Source organism: Diospyros lotus, chromosome 2 (assembly GCF_014633365.1).
Source record: "Diospyros lotus cultivar Yz01 chromosome 2, ASM1463336v1, whole genome shotgun sequence".
NCBI lineage: Eukaryota > Viridiplantae > Streptophyta > Magnoliopsida > Ericales > Ebenaceae > Diospyros > Diospyros lotus.
In genome coordinates, this window is record NC_068339.1 from 2610100 (window position 1) to 2634798 (window position 24699).

Genomic DNA, 24699 nt, shown 5'->3' on the forward strand with positions numbered 1-24699 from the left:
TGTTTGCCTATTTTAAAAAAAATTTAAAGACCCATTTGAAGAAAATTAAGAATCATAGGGTGTCAAAGTCTATGAATTCATCATGGCCAGAGACAAATTTTTGGGGGTGAGTCAAGGGCGGATTTACGTGTGAGCTGCCCTGGGCTGAAGCCCAGGGCAGCCCACAAGAAAAATGGATTAGATAGGCTAAATTTTAGCCTTATTTGACCCTAGCCCACCCTAGCCCACCGGCCCAACCCCCAGCCCACCCTAGCCCCCCTCTGGAACCCTTCTCTTCTCTAGTCCGCTTCTTCTTCCTCTCCCGACCTCACTCTCGCTCTCTCTCAGACTCTCACCCTCGCCGCGGCGCCGCCTCTCGTCTCGCTCTCTGCCTCCTCTCTCTTTCTCGTCCGACGTCGGGCGTTCGGTTTCGCTGGCCCTCGCTCTCTGCATCTCTCTTGCTCGCCCTCGGCCCTTCGCTTTCTTCATCTCTCTTGCTCGCGCTCGCCGCTCGCCCTCGTCCCCTCTTGCTCTCGCCTCTCACTTGCCCTCGCTGAGCTCGCTCTCTGCCTCTCTCGCTCGCCCTCGCCCTCGCCCTCGCCCTCTGCCTCTCTCGCTCGTCCCCCTCGCCCTCGAGGCCTCACCCTCTGCCTCTCTCGCTCGCCCTCGCCCTCGCGGCCTCGCCCTCTGCGGCTCTGCCTCTCTTGCTCGCCGTCGCCCTCGCAGCCTCGTCCTCTGCCTCTCTCGCTCGCCCTCGCCCTCGTGGCCTCGCCCTCTGTGGATCTGCCTCTCTCGCTCGCCCTCGCCCTCGCCCTCGCCCTCGCGGCCTCGCCCTCTGCCTCTCTCGTTCGCCCTCGCCTCTTGCTCTCACTGGACTGCTCTCGCCGGCAGCCAGCCCTAGCAGCCTAGGTAATTTTTTTGTTTTTTTTTTTTTGCCTCTGCCTCTGCTTAACAAATAAAATAAATTGTTTGTGGGTTTTGTCTTGTTGATTGATTAATTTGATTCGTTCGTTCGTTAAAGCTGCTGTCTTTTTTGAGCAATTTATAAATATTTTTTTTGCTAATTTTGTGTTTGCTTGGATTGGAGTTGGCTGTTTGATTGCTGCATTCAGTTAAGATTAAGAATTTAGGAATACAATTGTCAATTGTTAATTTGTTTGTTATATTGGCCTTGCATTTGGCTCAAATTAAATATTTTAATTGTTCGATTATTGAATTATGTTATTTTTTGTTTGTGTATCTTAGAATTTAGAATGGAACAATAATCTTCTGCGAAGAAAGGAAAAACATTGTTATCTTTTTTCAGAAAAAGAGATCATCATACTAGTGAAATTACTTCAATTGATGATGTGCAAAATCGATCTAGTGAATTTACACCAATTTCTTCAAGTTTATCTCCTGAAATTGAACTTTCTCCATCTTCAAATCCTGAATGTCAATGGTCTTCTTGTATTGAATGGGATTCGGGGAAAAGAAAACAAATTTGTGAATATCCTATTAATGCACGGGATGAGATTAGACGGGCATATCTACTAGTTGGGCCATATCAACCATTACTTTTGAATTACAAGAAGACCACTTTTGGAAATCAACGTCAGAGTTTTCACAAAAATTGGTTCAATCAATTTAGGTGGTTAGAATATTCATCTTCAGAAGACAAGGCATATTGTTTCTACTATTTTCTATTTTTGAATGATGGTCATTCATTAAATATTTTGACATTGGGTACTGTGGGATTTAACAATTGGAAGAGGATTAACCAAGGAAATAAATGTGCTTTTCTTACTTATGTTGGTTCTTCACCTTCGTCGCCCCACTTGAATTGTGTGAGAATGGCTGAAGATTTAATGAATCCGTCTCAACATATTGAAAGAGTAATTCATTCACAAACAAAAGAGGAATCTCAGAAAAATCGCTTGCGCCTAAGGGCTTCAGTTATAGCTGTCAGGTTACTAGCACTTCAAGGTTGTGCCTTTAGAGGTCACGATGAATCTTCATCTTCATTGAATCGTGAAAATTTTATTCAAATGCTTAAGACTTTTGGACAATTGAGTATGGAAGTTGATAAAGTTATATTAGATAATGCTCCGAAAAATGCTCAATATATTGCTCCAAATATTCAGAAGGATATTTTGCATATTATGGCTAATAGAGTACAACAGATGATTCGTGAGGATGTTGGAGATGAACGCTTTTGTATTCTTGTGGATGAAGCAAAAGATGAATCTAATATAGAGCAATTGGCCATTATTTTGAGGTTTGTGAATAGTTGTGGTATTTTGACAGAACGTTTTTTTGCAATCAAAAGCGTTAGTAACACCACGTCCTTAAACCTAAAAAATGAGATTTCTGATATTCTTGCTCGACACGACCTTCAACTTAGCAAAATGAGAGGTCAAGGATATGATGGTGCTAATAATATACGTGGTACTTGGAATGGACTTCAAGCTTTATTTCTTAGAGATTATCCATATGCATATTATGTTCATTGCTTTGCACACAGGTTACAACTGGCATTGATTTCTGCAGTTAAGGATGTCAGTGTTATTTGGGAATTCTTTTCTCATTTGGATAATGTTATCAATATTATTAATTCTTCTTCTCAACGCATTAGTGAGTTGCAAAATGCTCAAAGAAAAGAAGTTGAGCATATGTTGAGTATTGGAGAGCGTGAGTCTGGAAGTGGAGCCAATCAAATAGGTAATTTGCAACGTGCTGGAGCAACATGTTGGAGTTCCCATTATGATTCTGTAAAAAGCATGATAGGCATGTATTCTGCAACTTGCAAGGTGCTTGAATATCTTAAAGTTCATTGTTCAAAAGCAAGTTCTCGAGCTGAAGTCCGTGGCGCTTATAGACACTTTGCATGTTTTGAATTTGTGTTCAATTTGCTTTTAATGCACAAAATTATGAGAATAACTGATGTTCTTTGTCAAGCTCTTAAAAAAAAATCACTAGACATTTTGGCTGCTATGAGATTTGTTTCTACTGCGAAACTTATTCTTCAAGAATTGAGAGAAGAAGGTTGGGAAGTGTTTCTTCAAGAAGTAAAAGATTTTTGTTCAAGACACAACATTGACATACTGGATCTAGATTCTTCATATATGATTGGTCGTTGTAGGGATGAGACTACAGTTGAGCACCATTATCATTTTGATGTTTTCAATGAAGCAATTGATTTTGTATTGATGGAGTTAAGTACACGCTTTAATGATAAATCATTAGAACTCCTTTCTCTCAGTGTGGCTTTGGATCCCAGAAATTCATTTGAATCATTCAATAGTGATGATATTTGTACGCTTGCAAAGAAGTTCTATCCTGAAGATTTTAGCAGTCAAGATATTTGTGCTTTAGAATATGAGTTGAAGTATTATGTTCATGATGTGATTGCTGACCAAAGGTTTCAAGTATCTACACTTGTTGAATTGTGCCAGGAGTTGACCAACAGTGGAAGGTCAGATACATACATTATGATAACTAGATTGATTCGTCTTGTATTGACATTACCCGTTTCTACTGCAACTACTGAGCGAGCATTTTCAGCAATGAAACTTTTGAAGACAACACTTCGTAACAAAATGGAGGACGACTTCCTTGCTGATTGTATGACTCTCTACATTGAAAGAGAACTTGCTCTTACAATAGATGTAGATTCTGTTATAGATGAATTTTTTGTTTCAAAACCTCGTCAAATTTGTTGTATTGACTTTTTGGTTATATAAGAATTTTATTATGTTAACTTTTTAAAATTTCAGCCCCCCCAACCTAAATTCCTGGATCCGCCCCTGGGGTGAGTGGTCCAATCTCGTGCCATCTTCAGTCACTTCTCGGATGCTTGGACCCATAGATAATTTCAAGAAGAATACAGTAAGTACGGTACCAATAACATTTTAGCAACAGTCTAAAGCCCGCTTTAACAATAATTGAACGAAACGTGACTAATTGCCTTTCTCTGTGCATGCCCAATTTAACAATAATTGTGCATGGAATTTGAATATTTTAAATTATAAATTATAAATATTAACATTTAAATTTTTTTGGGATTATCGCCCTTACACAATCCCCCGTCGCTCGTGTTTTCGATTTCGAGAGAAGAAATAAATTACAGGTGAACCTTTGAATATTGTCTAGATCAAGTATTGAATTTGTAATGTAACGACCCTAAAGTGGGTCTAGGTGTTTTAATACTTGACGTCAGTGTTTCGCAATTAGAATGTTGGACTAAATATTTTTATTAATGCTTAATGTTAATTTCCTTGGTGGCACAGAAATAATTTAGATTACATAATTTTATTCTGTGGTGCATGGAATCAGAAATTTAAGTGAAAGGGCCTCAATTAAATAGTTAATGAGATGTCTAACCCAAGTAGAAAATTAAGCTTGGTGGGCTTGGAATATATGTATATGGGATATATGTGATTTGGGCTTAGGCCCATGGTGAGAAATTATTTGGAAATAATGGGCTTGATGGTGTAATAAGAAAATGTGGAAAAGAAAATAAATTAAGTAGCATTTGGCACTCAAGCCCCTGGATATTTTTGTTTGTAATATGAAAAGAGGGTTATTTCAGTAAATTCTGGAGTTGGCGTGCAGACCTGTGCGCGCTCCTTTTTCCCAGCAGCCTCTGTGCACAAATATCCTATTCAGTGCAAGGTGTATCCCTTCTTTTTGAATGCACTGTTCCATTGCTTCTTTAGTCCATCTCTGTGCTCTTCTTCTTCTTCACCCTCTCCATCCTATTCCATCACTTCTGTTTGCTGCTGCTGTTTGCTTCATATGCGCGGGTGGAACTTCTCTCTAATTGCATTCTCAACAACATTGTTGTTAAAATCCCGATTTTACGCGTACGATTTTACGATTCGAAGACCCCCAAACGATTCAAATCCCATGTAAAATCTAATTTGGGATAAAATCCTATAAAATCTCGATTTTACATGTACGATTTTATGATTTTACGCTTCAGAGATCCCCAAACGATTTTACGATTCAAAGACCTCTATTGATTTAAGTTGTAATTTAGAGGGTGCTTCCAACGTCTCAATGTCACATAACATCTGACATTGGAACTTATGCAATGAATTGTTATATTTTGCCTCTAAATTGGAACTTGATTTAACATTGATTACATAAATTCCAATGTCACATAGCATCTAACATTAATTGCATAAGTTCCAATTTACTTGATTTAAATTATAATTTTTACTTGATTTAACATTGATTGCATAAGTAAATCAAGACAAATAAGTAATTAATTAATGGACCACCCAACCCCAAATTGGGATATTACTTGATTTAATCAATGTTAAATCAAGAAAAAATTACAATCTAAATCTAATGGAAGACATTGGAAGCATCATCTAAAGAATTTTAAGCTATATTTTACCTCTAAATTACCTATATTTTGCCTCTAAATTGCCTATACCAACCTGCTAGTTTTTGAGCTATATTTGAGAAGTATCATTTTTTGAATTATAATAAGGAATAATCAAGTTATTAAATAATATTAATTCATTTTCTACAAAATTATATTATTATAAACATATATTTACAAAAATTAAAGGATATTTTTAATTATCTCTAAAATCTTACGATTTTACGATTCGATTTTATGATCCGATTTTATGGACCCTTTGTCGATCTCACTTAAAATCCTGATTTTAACAACCTTGCTCAACAGGCAAGTTCTCTTACCCATTTTTTTATTCCAATGCAACCACGTTATCTTTCAGTGCGAGCTCCCTCTTAGATATATTCTATATTGTAATGCAAGCTTCCTTGATTTGCAAATTGTTGCTTATTGTGTCACCTCGCTGTTAGTGTTTTCCACTGTGTCTATTGTGTGTATAAAGTTCCTACTTGCTGTGAAGTCCATTTGATGTCTCAAGCGGGGTTTGATTCACTCTAATATTTGTTCAGTGAATGGCTTTCCTTCTTACTTACAGCTGGGTTTTGTTTAGCTCGTTGCTCCCTGTTCAGGCATTTATATATGTACATGTTGCATCACTTTTGGAAGCTCTCACCCATAGCTGAATGTAAAGTGCTAAGTCACTATTAAATGATTTCATTAAGGTATTTGGAGCAAACAGCAAAAGCCTCAATTGAAAATATATATAAACTGTTCGCCTATATATATGAGACCCACTTGTAAATACTTATATACAATATGCGTAACGAGCTGATACCCCCCAGAGATTTGTAAAGCTTATTAAAGCATGCCCTGCCTAGCTAATCCACAATATATTATGCTTAAACAGTCATTCGAATGCCTCTATTCTGTTCTGTTCGGGAAACCCAGTTATATATATATACACGTTCAGCTTCATTGATGTTCTAGCGAGCTCGTTCCAGCTCTTTGCCGCGAGCTCACACCTATATGCTCCCTGACCGCTTAGTCACGAGCTCATCTGTCAAGCTCTTGGCCGCGCGCCTGACCTTAAGCTCGTCCAGTGAGCTCTTGCTCAACCCCTTGACCGCGAGCTCGTTCACCTTATGACCCCGAGCTCGTTCGCTTGTCCTTCCCGCAAGGTCTTTTGAGCTCTCTCCGTAAGCTGCGACCTCAAGACCTCGAGCTGTTCCCGAGCTTGTCCCATATGCCTTTGAATGGGAGCTATCAGCTCTCACCCTATTTATTTACCTTTCAAATGTTTGCATTTTCCTTAATTTATATTTTACTTTCTTTTACTTTAATACATAAATGTAAATAAGAAAGTACCCCCCATTTGGATTCAATAAAAATATCAAAAAAATCAAAATCCATAAAAATAAAAAGTTAGAATTTTGGTTTTAGTATAAATCCATGAATTTGCAATTTTACCACCATCGAAATACATAGTTTCCGTTTCTTGAAAAATTCATTAAAAATCATTTTTACAACAATAAATGCTAGTAATCAAATTACCGGGAGTTAGTTTTTCAAGATGAAGACATTTTCAAAAAAATGTTCTATTTGGTCCATTACCTTAGAAAAATTTCAGGATTATGTTTGATCAGCAATTTCACATGGTGTGGTCATTTGATTGCATGGGGTCGAATAATGAATTTGAGCTATGAGCATGAATGCAAGTAAATGCATACTATCACTGGTTAAATGAAATCACAACAATCATATGATGGGAAGAATAGTTATTAAATTTATAATACTCCTCAATTGGTGAATCGAGATTTAATATTAAATAGCATCTCTCAAAGAAGTATTCTTGTGTTGTAAATTACATTAAGCATTTTTGTGTCATAAATTACATCTTGAATGTGGTAAACATTTTGAAGTAAGATATGTTGAATTTATCTGATGATGGAAAAAATACCCGGTATGGGTAAGTGATGTTAACAGCATGAATATCGCAGAATCAGGAATTTAAATACATGTGGTTGGCAAATGCATACATGATGCATACATGTACAGGTTTCATATATATATATATGTTTTGCGCACCTATTATTTTGCACGGAGGGAGAAAGGGTACCCTAGAGCACTTGACACGGACGAGGTGGTCATAGCCCGGCAAGTTGGCTCCATATTTATTGTGAGGTTTTGTCTATGTGATACGCTTTGGCATGAGTTGATTTATGGCTTGCGAGCCTATGAGACTTGATTTTGATATTACATTTATATGCACATTTGCATAATAGTACTTGGTGGCATGATACATTTAACTTGGAATTGATCAAGTCTTAAATTGTGATACTTGTATACATCAGTGATGTTCTGGAGTACTCTCTTTGGTGTCACCTTATTCTTGGTTCATGATCATTGTTTATTATCCTAGAACTCGCTGAGCCTTGTAGCTCACTTGATCTTCTTTGCCATTCCAAGTAAAAGGAAAGCTATTATTAGGGATGAGTCCAGTGGGACTAAGGCCTGAGGATAGTGGTGTATGGGGATACGTCCTAACTTGAAGATCCTGTTAGCATTTTGGTGAGACTCGAGATGAAATGAGTCTTATTTTGTTAGTTAACATTAGAGTCTCTTATCTATTTTGTATGGCCGCTGAGCTCGACTCTTGAGCTATTGGAAGTGTCATTAAACTTAAGCATGGTTTTCGCTGCTAATGAATGAAATGAGTTGTTTTTTTAATTGTGGTTGTTCTATATCATCTCTGTGATGACCTCCTTTCGAATATCCTATGCTAGCGGGAATATTCGAGAGTGGGCCCTTACATGTAACCTATTGATACTAATATTAGCGTATCAGATATGCGTCACTTTAAAATTTTCTCATCCATACCAAATATTTAGGCTGCGTTTTATTTACTTTTCAATTTTTAGTTTTGAGTTTTGAATTTATTTTTAGTTTTTTGTTTCGGTAGTCTGTTTTTAAAAAATTAAAAACGCGTTCTTTTTGTCATTTTGAAAAATTATTTTTCAAAACAGAAAATTAGAAAACGTGTTCTCTTTAAAATTTTGAAAATATTTTTTTAATGATATTTTATTCAATAAATTTGATTATTAAGTAAATTATAAATATTTAATGTTAATATATTATTAAAAAATATATATATATTTTAAAGTTAATAAATTTTATAATATTTTTTCCCATTACAATAATAAAATATAAATAAATAAATATGTTTTAAGTTTATTTTGGATGAAAACACTCAAAAATAATTTTTTGTTATTTTGAGTTTTCTTTATAATTTTTTTTATTTTTAAAAATATATTTTTAAAAACAACAAAGAGAACGTGTTTTTATTATTTTAAAAAATTAAAAATTAAAAATGATTTCAAAACAGTAAAGAGAATCCAACCTTAAAGTTTGAATTATTTTAGCCTCTATTTTGATTCCTGATATAATATTTTGCATTGAAGAATAATTTTCATATGAAAATGCATATACAAAAATATATATCTAATTAGAGTGGAAACCCCAAGGAAAAAAGCCACACCACCCCCCAAAGCACGTAAAATTAAAGGTTCGCCCTTGGTTTACGCGGATGATCGGGGGCCCAGCTAACCCATGAAACACTCCACTGGGGAGTACGGTCGCAAGACCGAAACTCAAAGGAATTGACGGACGGAGTGGTTCCTAGTTGTTGTTTCTGCTCTTAGAGGGGGACCCATCTTTTGTGTGGATTTTGCTCTAAAACTTCCTGTTGAATTCAATTCCCCATCTTTTGTGTAACTATTTTTGACAATGTTCAAGAAAATAAGGGTTAATTCTTTCAAATAAGGGTTAATTCTTTCAAATAAGTGTACATGAAATGGTAAATACGCTCTTCCTCACCCCGACCCTAATTGCAAATAAGTCCTGTGTAAAATTAGCTAGAAGATTTAAATCGATCTGGATCTTTATCTGACTCTAATTCTTAACATGTTTAAGAAACAGATTTTTCATTTTCTCTATCAATTGCTCTACAAAATGTTAAGAGGCCATTCCAATACTTGTGCTTTTTGGAAAAAAAAAAAAAAAAGAAGAAGATTCTCTCTTTGAGAATTCGTTAGATTCTTTATATAAATATATAAATAATAAAAATAAAATAAAACCAACCAATAAATTACTAATTTATAATAATAATAATAATTAATAAAAAAATATGGATATTAATAAAACATTAAAATATAGATATTATTCCAAAAAATCTACCAATCAAATACAAAGTGATAAGGATCCAATTAAATTTTGTGTTGTCTTGGACTAACTTGGCTACCAACTTTGTCGAAATTCAATTATTCAAAGTGTCAACACTCAAATTTGTTTTTTTCTTTTCTTTTCTAAATTGATTAGTCAAATTAGGGATCAAATTTTCTTCCCCCAACCAACCTTTAGGCGGAGGTTAGAGGTGAATATTCTTTTAATTCAAAGAAAAAAGAAAAAGAAAAAGAAAAAGAAATGGGTGATCAATATTAAATTTATTTATTTTTTGTATGAATATAATAAATCAAATTAAAATTGCTTAAAACACAATTAACTGTTTTCAACTTTTCATTGAAATTAGAAATGGCTGAAAAAAAAATTTTAAATCACTCAAATCAGTTAAACAAAATTAATTTAAACCATCAAATTATCAAATAATGAGAGAAATGATTGATTATGATTTAGTTTTAAGTTTTAGATCGTTAAAACGTCTATATGTCAAATCTCAAATAAAATTAATTTTTTATTTAATTTTAATTGATTGATAAGTAAATAATCATTTCATAAATTTTGATTTAATGATATAATAAGGTAACACTTTTGATAAATAGTTTAAATTTCTTAACTTTTTTCTCTCACTCTCAATTGTGTAAATTAGTAATTTTGGTGGGTTTTGTTTATTTTGGTGGTCCACTCATCTTTTTTCTTCTTTACCTTACCATTATAAAATGAGTAATACTAGGCGTCATGATTATCATTAGTTATAACGCCTATATGACAGCACACCGTTGGATGTGCTGCGCCTCACATGTGAGAGAACGCAACCTCAATTATTCAAAGTGTCAACACTCAAATTTGTTTTTTTCTTTTCTTTTCTAAATTGATTAGTCAAATTAGGGATCACATTAGGTTAGAGGTGAATATTCTGAGTAAATGGGGTCCACTTACCATTATAAAATAAAACCAACCAATTGTTATATCTAAGGTTCCAACTAAGTTAGAGGGACACTAGCCGTTGGCAATAGATCAAAGGAACCGTGGTCGATTTATATTTTATTTTTATTTTATATTAAATTTAACTTACTTTATTAGTGTTGTGTCATTGGTAAAAATTTCATTAAAAAATTAAAGAAAATCTAAAAGCCCAAAATAATTTTTTGTTCTAAAAGGAGTATATTTTGTCGTATACCGGGGGGTCCCATGCAACGCGCAAATTAGATAACTCTAACATCTAAAAATTCAAGATAAATGTCATCTATAAAAGATAAATATCATCCATAAGAATTCTAATCATAACGAGTTCCAAAATATAAAAATTTTAATTTTAATAAAATTAGAAAATGATAAAATAGACATTATATGTGAGAATGTTAATTCTGAACTAATTGGGATTATTTTATACTTCTCTATAAATAAATAGACACTTATTCCAGAAAAGGTATGTCTCTAATACTGATTTCAATATGACATTCATCATTTTCAGTATATGATTTAAGCATCAGAGTGTTTGTGCGGGGACCTCTCCACACTTTTTGATTGTTTTTTTTTTTTTTTGCAGACTCAGATGATGATATTTTCAGTCAAATGAATTTATTGTTCTGATTCAGGACTAACAATTGGTGTGGTATGTGGAAAAAGTTCAAAAAACCTAAGGATACTAAATGGTCCTTATACTATCTCAAGTTGAAAGTAACAAACACAACGAAAAGGTCCTAATGTAGACAACTCTCTTAATACTAATATGCTAAGATTCCAGGATTCACGAGAATAATCCAATCTTAACCAACATACTCATCATGATTTCAAAATTCTCATCAATCACTTTTTTGGTTTGAGCCTAACTATCCCATGCGCTCAAATTGGGGGGCCACCAATATTATTCTAAAATGATAGGTCCAAGCAAAACATGTTCAAATTGCAAATTACAAAGCCTTATTATTTAAAACCTAATATTGAAGTATGAAATATGCAATAACGATTTAGGACTCATTATCCAAAAATTTAGTATTAGAAATGCAAAAAGTATAAGAATGATTTGGAATGAGAAACGCAAAAGACGCGAGAATGATTTGGAATCAGAAACGCAAAAAGTGTGAGAATGATTTGGAATAAAAAAATACAAAAAGCGTGAAAATAATCTAGAATTAGAAACTTAGAAATTGTGAGAATTAATGATTTGGAATTAGAAACGCAAAAAGTGTGAGAATGATCCAGAATCATAAATGCAAAAAATGTGAGAATTATCCAAAATCAAAAGTTCAAAAAATGTGAGAATGATCTAGTATCATAAATAAGGGAAAACCATGACATACTCTACTTTATCCTCCGATAAACTGGAATGAATCAAAGAGTGAGAAATAATTGTTGTATCATAGACAAAAGGTCATTAAAAGACCCAAAGTCCAAAATGACAAATGCCAACGCATTGAACTCATTTTTGAAAATGAATAGATATGCAAAAGACTTGTGTTATTGGTGCCGTTTTACAAGCGTTTTTGAGTAAGAATTCTCAATTCTTAATTGTTAGAATATTTTTTTCTTTTTATATTTACACAGTAATATGATTCTTTTTGATAAATAAATAAACAATGTCATTGTTAATTATATTTTTTATACAAATTTTTGTACCAACTTTTCACTCTTAATTTATCAAGCCCCATATATGTAGAGCTAGCTAGAAGATTTAAATCTGAATCTCTATCTAACTTTATTTCTAAACATATATATTTAGTGATATATAAGATTTTTTCATTTTCTCTATTAATTGATTTGCAAATGTTAAGAGACACTCTAATGCTTGCGGTTTCCGAGAACAAAAAATGGCTCCATGTTGATGTCTGGACAAAGTTGAGGAAATTCAGTAGCTTCTTTAAATTTACTTAGATGTCAGTTTTTAATTAGTTAATGTTTACATATTCATTCTCGCAAGTGAACAGAATTATAACATGTAATATAATGATAAATAAAGTATCGTTCTTATGAGAATTAGTTTTTGATCTCTACTTTAACAATTATTAACGTTAATAAGTCACATACAATAAAATAATTATTCACTGTACATAGTTATTATTTTAATTAAAACTGAATGACTAACTGAAAACGTAAAATAACTCATTGGATTTTTAAATACGAAAATCTAATGCACTAGGGTTCATAAATCCACCATAGTTCTTTAATTGGTTCAATCTTCCAGTGATCAAGTTTTATAATTCTTGCTTTGAGTTGAAAATCGATAATCCTAAGTTAATCAAAAGTCTCTCTCGATGGTCAATCGAATCTATGTTTACATATGAGATTAATTATCTTTAATTAATCTATAAATATTCAAATATGCATTTATCCACAATGATCATCTAAATAAGATTTCACAAGGCATAATAGTATCTCTACCTATTATCGAATCTTATGTCATTTATTATCAAGTGCTAATTTATATTGATTCTCTCGAAAGTAATATAAATCACAAACACGTTCTAATGGTGGCCAAATATCAAAACGGAATTAGTGCATAACAAACGATCAACCTGAAAGACAAGAATATATATAATAAAACCTGAATACTTTTAATTAAACCATCATTGAACTAGGTTTCATCAATCACCCTAGTTACAAGGTACTTAGCCTAACATAGTTTCAACCAATGAAAGAATAATAAAAACGGAGTTCATGATGTCAGAGAGAAGAAAGAATAAAAAAATACAATCAAAACTGAAGTTCTTCAAGAAAATCTCATTCTTCTTCCTCGACTTGACTTCTTCTCTTCCTCGAATATTCCCGCTAGCATAGAATATTCGAAAGGAGGTCATCACAGAGATGATATAGAACAAACCATAATAACAAACAACTCAATTCATCACTAGCAGCGGAAACTAATTTAAGGTTCAGTTACACTTCCAATATTTCATAAGTTTGGGGCTCAAAGGCCATACAAAATAATTAAGAGGCTCTACTATTAACTAACCAAAATAAAAATCATTTCATCTCAAGCCTCACCAAAATACTAAATAGGATCTTCAAGTTAGGACGCGTCTCCGTACATCACTATCCCTGGGCCTTAGTCCCATTGGACTCGCCCCCCAAAATAGCCTTTCTTTTACCTGGAATGGCAAGGAAGATCAAGTGAGCCACAAGGCTCAACAAATTCGAAAAACAATGAATAGCGAACAAGAATAAAAAATAGGGTAATATTAAAAAGAGTAATCAAGAACTTGACAGTTTCATATAAGATTCGTAATTTATGACCTTATCGGTTTCAATTTAAATGTATCATATCACCATATATTACTATGCAAATGTACATATAACATTAATTATCATATTCAAATCTCGTAGGCTTGCAAGCCATTAAACAACATATGTCAAAGTGCATCAAGAGAATAAAAACTCACATTCAGTATGGAGCCAACCTGTCGGGCTATGGCTACCTTGTCCTGTGCCAGGTGCTCTAGGGTACCATTCCCTCCGTGCAAAATAATAAGTGCGCAAAATTTAATAACAATGGTATATATATTATATTTTGACATGCCATTTATGAAATCACGTAAGGTTACCAACCTTGATGCCATGCTCTCAAATGCATAAATAAGTATCCACATGGTTTAATACCACATATTGATGACAAGTATATCTCCACAAAAAATCTAAAATTTATTATTAGAGTTCCCATGCAACTAAAAGAACCACGTCAAGTACATTAGCTCTATTAATCTTTACACACAATGGCATTTAATTTATTGGTCATATTCCGATGAATATTAAAAATGCAAGAAAAATTTTGGTATGAATTCTCATAAATTTGAGCATATTCAAAAATTATTTAATAGCTAATTAAATAATGCTCCTGGCAATATATAATGGGTGCATGGGTGTTAAATATGTGTATACATATATATATATATATTATTTGGGTGCTCTTAAATTTACAGATAATAGCAACACACACACACACATATATATATATATATATTTTAAGTGCCTTACGTTGGTTTTTAAATTTACAGAGAATAGAAAACCTACATATACATATATATATATATATATATATTATTTAAGTGTTTTTAAACTTACAAAAAGTAGCAGCACACATATACATATATATATTTTAAGTGCCTTACGCTTTGAGTGAGTGTTGAACATGGTATTAAACATATACATACATATATATATATTATTTGGGTGCTTATCTCCCTAGTGGGTGTGTATACGTTTATATATATTATTGATTTGGGTGGTTAATATGTGTGTATATATATATTTATATAAATAAATATTATTTATACCATTTTGGTGCCTTGGGCTTTCAGTGGGTCTACATTCTTGGTTAGCATATAAGGTTGTTAAAACAAAACAGAGGCTTAAGAGAGAGAGAGAACTTCCAAGTGAGCAGTTGCACTGCCACACATATAAATGTATAGGTATGAGTATATAACTGGGTGGGTCGGCTGGGACAGGGGCATTAGGATGGTTATATAATATATATATGTATATATATGCTTCAATGAGGCACAGATATATATATATATATATATTAAGCGAGTGATCTGAATATGGCAAGGGAGAGATGAAGTCGAGTTTATATATATATATACGATTTGAAATAAGCAGAGGGTATCCGAATAAACAACGAGAGTACACTGCCCCGCTTATATATCTGTATATGAATATGTAATTGATGGATTGTCTGGGACAGAAACAAGGGGCATGCGTACATGTATATACAAGGTCTGTTAGCATATATATATATATGGATATACAAGTGGGTCACTCAACTGGTACAACAATGGAGGCTATTATATATATATATATATATATATAGATGTGTGTGTGTCTTGCTTGGAATAGGGGAAGAGCGCCTAGACTTGCTACGCATGTAAATATATTATATATATATATAAAATCATTACTTACCTTACACCATTCCACAAGTAAACTTCGGAGTAAATCAAACCCCAGTTGGATACATTAAAAGGACTCATAGGGAATAGAGAAACAGAACAATGGTTGAAATATAGAAAAATAGAATAATGGTTGATTATATTTTACGTAATACATAAGGGGTGTATGGATAGAACTTGGGCTTGAGAATAAAATAGAAATATAGGAGAAACTTGCTTGATGAAAGGTGCAAAGCAACCAACAACAGAACATGCCGCCAATGAATGAAGAAGAAGAAAAAAAACAAAAGAAGAACATGGAGAAGAAGAAGGTTATGAAGCGGTTGGAGAAAAGGATCGAAAGCGATGGCCAATGGAACAGGAGACAGAATCAAGCATCAAATCATCCAAATGGAACAAAATCAGTGTACAAGGAGATCAGAGAATCAAAAAGGAGAGGGAGATAGAGCTACAGGCGCCTGCTACTTCAAGCAGACAACCTGCTACTTTCCATTTTTGTTTTGTTTTGCTTTGTTTTTTTTTTTTTTTTACATAATAAAATTTAAATTCTATTATCTTTGGGCCTAAGCCCAAACCAGAATTCACCTAACCCACTTGATAGGCCCAAGGACTCATTAACTAATTTAATTGTGGCATATTCCATTATTTTTAAATTTCTTAAAAATTTAGATCCATAAACTTATTTTCCGATCACATGAACCATAAAATAAAATATCTAAAACTATTTATATGCTCTTAAAGAAGTTTATCATTAAATATTAAAACACTTAGACCTACCTTTAAAATGCCATTACTAATGTTAAATGTTAAAACATCTAGACCCACTTTAGGGTCGTTACACCAAATCTTCCAAGAATCATTATTTATATAGTGCTTTTTAGGGTTATCAAAGTTATGCACCTTAAAGGAGTCTATCCCCACTTAATTTGGAATAAAACGGCCTTTTCGCGAAGCTTTTAGTCTTACCTCAGAATGCTTGTCGCGGCATGATTGTGAGCCACATCACACTTTTCCAACTACGACTTTACCACAGAATACTTTCCGCGATAAGGCCGTGAGCCACATAAAGTTTAAATAGCCACTACCCTATTACGTACAGTATGCTTTGCGTGATAACATCGTGAGCCATGGAAAGGAATTCTTACCACGACCGTATCACCAATGCTTTGCGCGACAGCGCCGTGAGTCGTTTTTCCTTGATTTCCAACACTTCACCAATGACGTCCTCCTTTCGATGCTTTGCGACCTCATCAACCTCGACTCTGAGTGGACCTTTGATCTTGCCTTTAATGCCCAGTTTAGCTCCAAAAAAATGTGACAACATCATCATTTTTTACTTCAAATGTCTTCAACAGATGTTTCACACATACATAGGCAACTATTGAACAAATTAAAATAGAATATGTGCTAATTAATTAAATAAATACTAAGTTCATATATCAAAATAAGTGTAAAAAGACACTTATCAGTTAACATTTAAAAATTGCTAAATTATGAAGAAAGTGAGGTAAAAGAACACAAACCCTTCTCTCTTTATAAGCGGACGTGACCCTTTTCTTTGGAGACATTTTCCTCTTTATTCTTTTAAGATTTTAATATCTAAGGGAGTACGTAAATGGGGTCAACTCAAAATTTTTTTTTTTTTCCTTTTTGGCACTACTGCGGTTACAGAAGCTTTTTTTTATTATTATTATTCCTTTAAGATTTAAAAGCCTAATTTTTAATTTATTTATATATATATGTTCAAAATTATTATATATATATATAATAATAATAATATTGAAGGAAGCTTCTTGCTTTCAGACTCCTTCGTTACTCTCGTTAAGGCCCCACACGATCAAAGTTTCTTTGACCCAAAATGGAATCAATGCCAATACCGCAGGTTTATGTGCGTGTAAATTAGTAAAGATGAGCTTAGAGTGTCCCCCCCCCCCGGGCGTAAAATTGAAGGCCTGTTTGCTTGACTATCCTCATAATTGTCGCCGAAAATCTCTACAAAATAAATGAATTAATGTAATAACATCGAATTAGATTTAATAAAAAATTAAGACAATATATAAAGTATCGATAACAGTAACAAGAAGATGAACACAAAATAAAAACTTCATATTTAAATAACGTTCAAGGCTCAAATCTAAAGAGTCCGTTTACCACTTTGGTAATGTCAATGAATAGAAACCGCAAGCCACAACGAATCCTTCAAACTGATAGCCTGAAAAGCCCCAATACCTCTCTGCCGAACACAAACGAAGCCTTCTCTCACCTAATCGATCAAAGCCACACAGTAGGTTACCATAGAAGGTAGATTGGCCACAAAGACGGAGGGTAGAAAGCACAAAGTCAGGAGAAAAGTTTATCGAGACCATATGATCGAAACCCTTTAAATAGGGCATGCGCATCGTCAACAAATCGGCCAAGATCAATAAGGGAAAATGCGGCCTCTCAACATGGAAAGAGGCATCAGACTGAGATGGAAATGGAGTCATGGAAGATCAGTCGCAAAAGGAAACCATGAAACAAGCAATTGGTCAAGCAAGGAAACGCGAGAGAGTGAGGAGGGGCTAGGGTTCAGCCAAGAAAGAAAATGCTAAGAGAATGGGCCGCACAAAGGGCCTTTTATATGTGGACTTATGGGCCAAGGGACAAGAGAGCTTTAAGGCTCAGAAGAGTGGGCTTTTCTCACTTGAGCAAATAGACCAAAGGCCCATTTCTCCTCCAAAGTGGGAATAAGGCTTGTGGCCCGACTTCAAAAATAGATTGTCTAAAAGTGGTGATGGATTTGGGTTTTTCAATCCCCAACCGATGCTTATAGAGATAAAATCCATCCGAAAAATCATCTTCCACTTGGGTCTCATTAATATGAAACACAAAACCCACAGTAATAACTCTTCTTTACAAAAGGCTGGAGTTAAATACACAACCACTTCCAGATCTTTAAGGAATTAAACATCTGCCTAGAATATGAATTTCGTGGCCCACTAAGAAAAATAACCAACAAGAACAACTTGAAATAATACAGAAATAATAACCAACAATAATAATAAAGGTATGACCTTGAATAACCGTATGGCATCGGCAACAGGTTCCAACTAAGTCAGAGGGACACTAGCCATTGGCAATGGATTCAAATGAACCATAGTTGATTTATATTTTATTTTTATTTTATGTTAAATTTAACTTAATTTAATAGATATTAAGAATATTTTTAACTTAATTTAATTTATGTTATTTTTTATTTAAGAAGTGTTTGTCCTTGTTTTAGGAAATTTTAAAAGACCGATTCGAAGAAAAATAAAATTCATAGGGTGTCAAGACTAAATATCCATAATTCAAGAGATATACATATAATTAATTTACTTAATATTGTTAGTAACAAAAGGGTGTCATAGCTAATTTACTTAATGTAATTAGTAAACTAACTGAGAAAATTTTAAAGATTAATTTATTAAAATTTAAAATTCAAAAAATACTTAAATTAAAAACCCAAAATTCAAGAGACGTACATTTTAATTTAATTATCTTGGCCTCTGAAAGTGTCTTTTAAATTAAAATATATAATACAACTCAAAACAATTCATAAATGCACAAATTAAATACTCCCTCGATGTTACATTAATAACATTTTTATATAAAATTTATTTAACTATGTAAACTGCATTTTTGTTTAATGTTTCAAGCATTAATAATTTAAAATGAAATATAGCTATTGGAATCAAAGTTTGTATTTTTTGTTGTAAATTATTTTTGTTGTCATTCAATAGAAGTACTTACATCCCTCTCCTTAGTGAAAGTCCTTTTCAAATCCCTAAAAGCTTAAGAGGCATCTCTCCATTACCGTGTTCGATCATCCTATAACTATGCCTTAAAAATTCAAATTTAGGTCTCCGCTGGCTGATTGTCTTAATTCTTTCGACTCATGACCAATTGCTTTGTGATAATTTATGAATATGTGAAACTCACTACAGGAGGGTACAAACTAAAAAATAAACTCTTGAGGCGTACGTTTTAAGCAATAATATTTGGTTGACAATTCAGGCATATGTAGCTAACTTGTTATAATTATTCTAATATTGATCGATCCACTCAGACAGGTAACCATTTGAGACATGGCAATAATAGCATTCATGTATTTCACATAACACTCTTTCATTGTAGACATTTTTTGAAGGTCCATCTAGTTAGAAAATACTTATAACTCAAATGTAGTTTGATTCATAGATAGTTGTCAATAAATAAAAGATGCTTAAGTATCTAGCATATATAGAATGAAAAAAAAAAAAAAAAAAATAGCACAAATGCCATTCTCTCTTTATGGTAACATGTAATTATAACTATTATTTTTTTTTTTTAGATTACGCGTTATCACTCACGTCTCCGTTACTCGGCCCCACGATTCCAGCAGGAGAGGCAAATCAGGAGATCCAGCATATAGGTTTCGACCTCTAACACAACCGCAAACGTGAGGGCAGCAAGCATTTTTCATTTTCAGGGTCGTTTCTTACCTATTGAACTATTTCCTGATCAGAGCTCGAACACGAGACCTGAGGGCCCAAAAAGCAACACCTCAACGAATTCTTCTTTTGCCAATTAATCTACATTCTAGGGGCTATAAAGTCAGTGAATGTGTTAGAGATCATGCCTAAACATTATTGCCCTTCTAGAGCCCTTGAAAAATGTCTTTAGTTATATTTAATCCACGATCGATATTGCATATGTTCAACCTATCTTGGGGTGACTTCATAGAACAAGCCACTCCAATCTTCATCATTGCACATGAGTATTGAATCCACAATGTCATGGCCATCCTGGCAAAGGTGTGGAGATTGAGACCTGCCTCAAATATCGACTCAGTTGGCCTCTTAGTTCGACATTACAAAACTACAAAATAGGTCGAAGTACAATATATTTAATTTTAGCCTATGTTTTGATTCATGATAAGATTATTTTGCATTGAAGAATAATTTTCACAACAAAATGCATACACAAAAATATATATAAATATATAAATTGTTTTCTTTTATACAAAATTATGGAAAAACATAACTTATTTTATAAATATATTAAGAGTAATGCTATTCATCTAACATTTACTATATAAAAATTATTTAACTATGTAAATTATATTTTTGTTTAATGTTTCAAGCATTAATAATTAAAAAATTAAATATAGCTAATGGAATCAAAGTTTGTATCTCTTGCTGTAATTTATTTTGTCGCTTGGTAAAAGTACTTGCATTCCTCTCTTTAGTGGCGGTCCTTTTCAAACTGTCAAAAGCTCAAGAGGCATCTTTCCATCACCGTGTTCGATCATCCTGTAACTATGCCTTCACAATTCAAATCTAGGTCTCCAACATGGACAACCATGCTTGCATCAAGAAGGATGTTGCCTAGCTTTAGGTCACAGTGAATAATTGGTATGTGGTAGTGACGATGCAGATACTCTGGTGCTTGCCACATCAATGGCTACGTTTATTCCTTTTAGAAGATTAAGTCCCACGGTTTGATTGTCTTGGTTGTTTTCTGTTTTTGGATTTGAATGCAACCACCCCTCCAAACTATCCCGGGGCATGAACTCGTAAACTATAGCTTTGACAAGGAATTTGGCTAGGAAAGGCGCTGGTAGAGGACAATCTTGATGGAGACAAATGCCAGCCGTTGGATTTCTCCAGAGTGATCTATTACGATAGCAACGGAAAACAACTCGCCGAGTCTCCGGCGAGATTGCCTCACGCTAGTCCGCTCCCGAGCTACCTTTACGCCGCAATGAACCACACCGAGTAGTTCTAGGGTCACCCCGTCGGTGTCCTGTTCAAGGCACTCCTCGTTATATAGTACACTTAGGCCTATGAAATATTCTCATTTTTGGTTTCTATGGTGTCTCGGGTCACCATAGATTAGCACCGACGGGTACGTATTTCAAGTTTTAATTCTGAGCCTAAAACTACGAGTTTGACTCTTTGATGGTTACCGATGTACAAAAGTTGTCAAAATTTTCAGGAAAATTTCATATCAAAACAGTCCATAAATGCATAATAAAATCAATACTCAATACACCCTTCACGTTAAATTAATAACATTTTGTGTAAAAAGTACTTCATAATATAAGCTACATTTTCTTAAAATATGAACCCATTAAATTTATCTAGCATATGTTCTAAGAATTTTTAATTTTGAGTTTATAATATAGTATTGAAGGCGTAAAAAGAGACTTGGCAAGTCAATTTTGAATTTTATCAACTACAAGCCATAATATTGACTCTTTCTATTAAAATTAATTCTCTTGTGATTCTTATCATGATGGACTGCTAGCTATATGTACATCCTTAAGATTAGAAGTTAAAAAGTTCATAATTTCTCGTTAATTAGTTTGATCTATACTTGTATCTTACCGCTGTAGTAATTTATATACTTTTGTATTTGTTGGAACTTATCTTGAACATCATATGAACTTGAATTAAACACGTAATCTTGTCATCATAATTTAATAATAATTATGAAATTATTATTAAATTATGAAGGTATTGTCATCATGAATCTAATTGTATGTTGAAAAAGTAGTTGTACTAAATTTTTATCAATATATTACATGGAAGTGAAATGAATATGTTAATTTTTTTTATATCACCCTTGAAATTGTCATTAGAATTAAGTAATTTGCCTGAATCTTATTTAATATACATAGTTTATAATTTATTGTACATATTTAATAAATTTATTTAATACACTTCTAGAAGCTAACCTGGGTTTCTTTGAACCCCAATTGCACCAAATTCGTCTTTAACTCTAAGTAATCAAGTTGTTAAGTCATTATAATAATTTAGGATGTGTTGTCTTTGTTTTTTAATTTTAAATTTATTTTAATTTTTTTATTTTGATAGTCCATTTTTAGAAAATTAAAAATGTATTCTCTTTGTCATTTTTAAAAGCTATATCTCAAAATAAAAAAAAATAGAAAACGCATTCTACTTGAAATTTAAAAAATAAATTTTTAATGATATTTTATTAAAAGAATTTAATTATTCAAAAAATTAAAAATATTTAATTTTGAATAAATAAATAAATTAACTTGGCCAAAAAAAGAAGGAAACATTAAAATAAAAATTAAAAATGTGAACTGATATTACATAATGTGATTATAATTAAATGATAAGATTGTATTAAATAATTCATTAACAAGTGATGTAACGTCCCGCTTTCTCGGGCGAGTTATGACTTGGGACAATTTTGGGACAATAAATTTTTTTTCTTTCAAACACTAAAGCTAAATTACATCATTCCTAAAATCCGTCCTAGAATTTTCAATCATTTTTCTCGAAAGAGAATCATTATACACATCAAATGCGGAAGCAAAGGATCGAACCTGACATCTTAACATTGATCATAAATCAATTCTTACATCATCGTCATTCCTTAAAATGTTCAGAATTTAAAGTAGCAGAACTTAAATACATAGGCTACGTAGCATATATTTCATTCCTCATGCACACTCCTAAGTGCTTTTTCATGCCTTAATTATCCTCGTATCTGCTACAATCTCCATCTGGAACGTTTGAATATATTCCAGAGGCAAAGTCCAACTTAGATGATGAATCATCTAAATAAGGGTATAGAAAACATATTTCGTGCATGAATGCAATGTCTTACTCATTGTAGGTGTCAACTGCACCCCTCATGCTACTTATCATTTTTGCGGCCATCTCTTTCGAAGCCGGGGTATATGGGTGCACCCTTGGTAAAACAGCGGTGCCATGCAATTCGTACTCCTTACTGCCACAATGCGCGTGATCAATGATATCAACTGGTACATATGCATTTCATAGCATGTCATGTATGTAGTTTATGTGATGGATACATATCCGAGCATGTCAACATGATGAAAACGTTTTCGAGGAACATAAATCACTTACAAACCAGGCATTTTTCATAAAACTAAATTCAGTTGAGATGTACTACTTACCTTCTCAAGCTTATTGGGCTACCTCAATATTCACGCCTTGCCTCGAAATACGTGCATTACCTCGATTTGAGTGCTAACCTCAAAATTTGCACAAGTCATTTCAACTTTAACCTCAAAGTATCATAATCATCATATTTATTTAAATAATTATTAAAACCTATTTTTCGTAATTTATGGCATTTTCTTTAATTTTCTTTCTATTTCTTCCTAATTTTTCTCAATAAATCCAAACTAAATATTTCTCAAATGTTTTCTCAAATATTTCACTACGAAAATTCATAAAATAATATTCTTGAATTTCTATAATTTTTTAGGGAATTTTACTTACCTTGACTTAGCCTCTCCGACTTCCTCGGTATGCCTGTCATATTCCCGAAACATGTGCTTGAAGCATTTTTTTTGCCCAAAATCTCCGGGATAACCATAAAATTCTATTTCCTATTTTTTAGAATTTTTTTCCACATTTTCTCTATTTTTTTTCTATATTTTCTTTCATTTTCTTTTTCTTTCCTTTTTTTTTTTCCTTTTTTTTTTCCCTCTTTCTTCTTCCTCTCTTCTTCTTCCTCCCGTCTCCTACGCGCAGCACCATGCTAGCTTCCTTTCTCTTCCGCATTTCTTCTTTTTCTTTTTATTCTCTTTCTTCTTTCCTCCTCCTTATTCTTCATCTGCAACTCCCGCCCTTGCCATGCGCGTACAGTGCGTCTCTTGCGCATGGCTGCCTCGCGGCCAACACAGCCTACCGGCCTTGTTGCAATGCACCGCCGTCTCCACGTCATACCCACTGCTGCCTAGCTCCACCGCGTACAGCCGCAGCCACCGCAGTCGCCTTTTGTTTCACCGTGGCTTGTTGGAGCTCGTGGCCATGGCTGTCATGGCCGCGGCTTCGCTTGCTTGCGGCCGCTTCTTGAGCCTCCACCAAGCCTTTCGGTCATCACTACATCGTGCGATCATCACCGCAACCGCTACCCCTGCTTCGTGCACTGCTGCTATGCTCATTGGCCCGGCTCCACCGAGCTTGAGGCCTGTGGCCATGGTCGCCGAACAGCAGCTTGCTGCTGCTGCTATGGCCGTTTTCGGCCCTCTCCCTCTCCCTCACTCTGATCTCTCTCTCTGTCGATCTCCCACTTGCTTGTTGCTCTCAATTGGCCCAAATGCATCTCAATTTATAGGCGACCATTGCTCACGAGGGTGTATATATATATATATTACATCACATTATTAATTGCTAAATCTCTCAAATCTTCAGACGCTACCTCTTGCAGATTTCTTTCCTTAATTCATGCTACCACAATCTCCCC

The 24699-nt window shown here is 33.8% G+C and overlaps 1 protein-coding gene across 1 annotated transcript; it reads left to right on the top strand.

Annotated features, from left to right (window-relative positions):
- Positions 1 to 1811: 1811 nt before the first annotated feature.
- Positions 1812 to 24677, top strand: LOC127794212 (uncharacterized). The gene is made up of 3 exons (XM_052325154.1): positions 1812 to 3635; positions 24099 to 24470; positions 24648 to 24677. Exons 1-3 carry the CDS (start codon positions 1812 to 1814, stop codon positions 24675 to 24677), a joined length of 2226 nt encoding a protein of 741 aa, XP_052181114.1.
- The last annotated feature ends 22 nt before the right edge of the window (positions 24678 to 24699 follow it).

What these genes read in the sequence shown, in the direction of transcription:
- LOC127794212 (XM_052325154.1), top strand. Translation starts at nt 1,812, where the DNA reads ATGGCTGAAGATTTAATGAATCCGTCTCAACATATTGAAAGAGTAATT. An exon ending in TTACAATAGATGTAGATTCT is followed by an intron (nt 3,636 to 24,098) that starts GTTATAGATGAA and finishes ATGCGCGTACAG; the next exon opens with TGCGTCTCTTGCGCATGGCT. An exon ending in TTGCTGCTGCTGCTATGGCC is followed by an intron (nt 24,471 to 24,647) that starts GTTTTCGGCCCT and finishes TCAAATCTTCAG; the next exon opens with ACGCTACCTCTTGCAGATTT.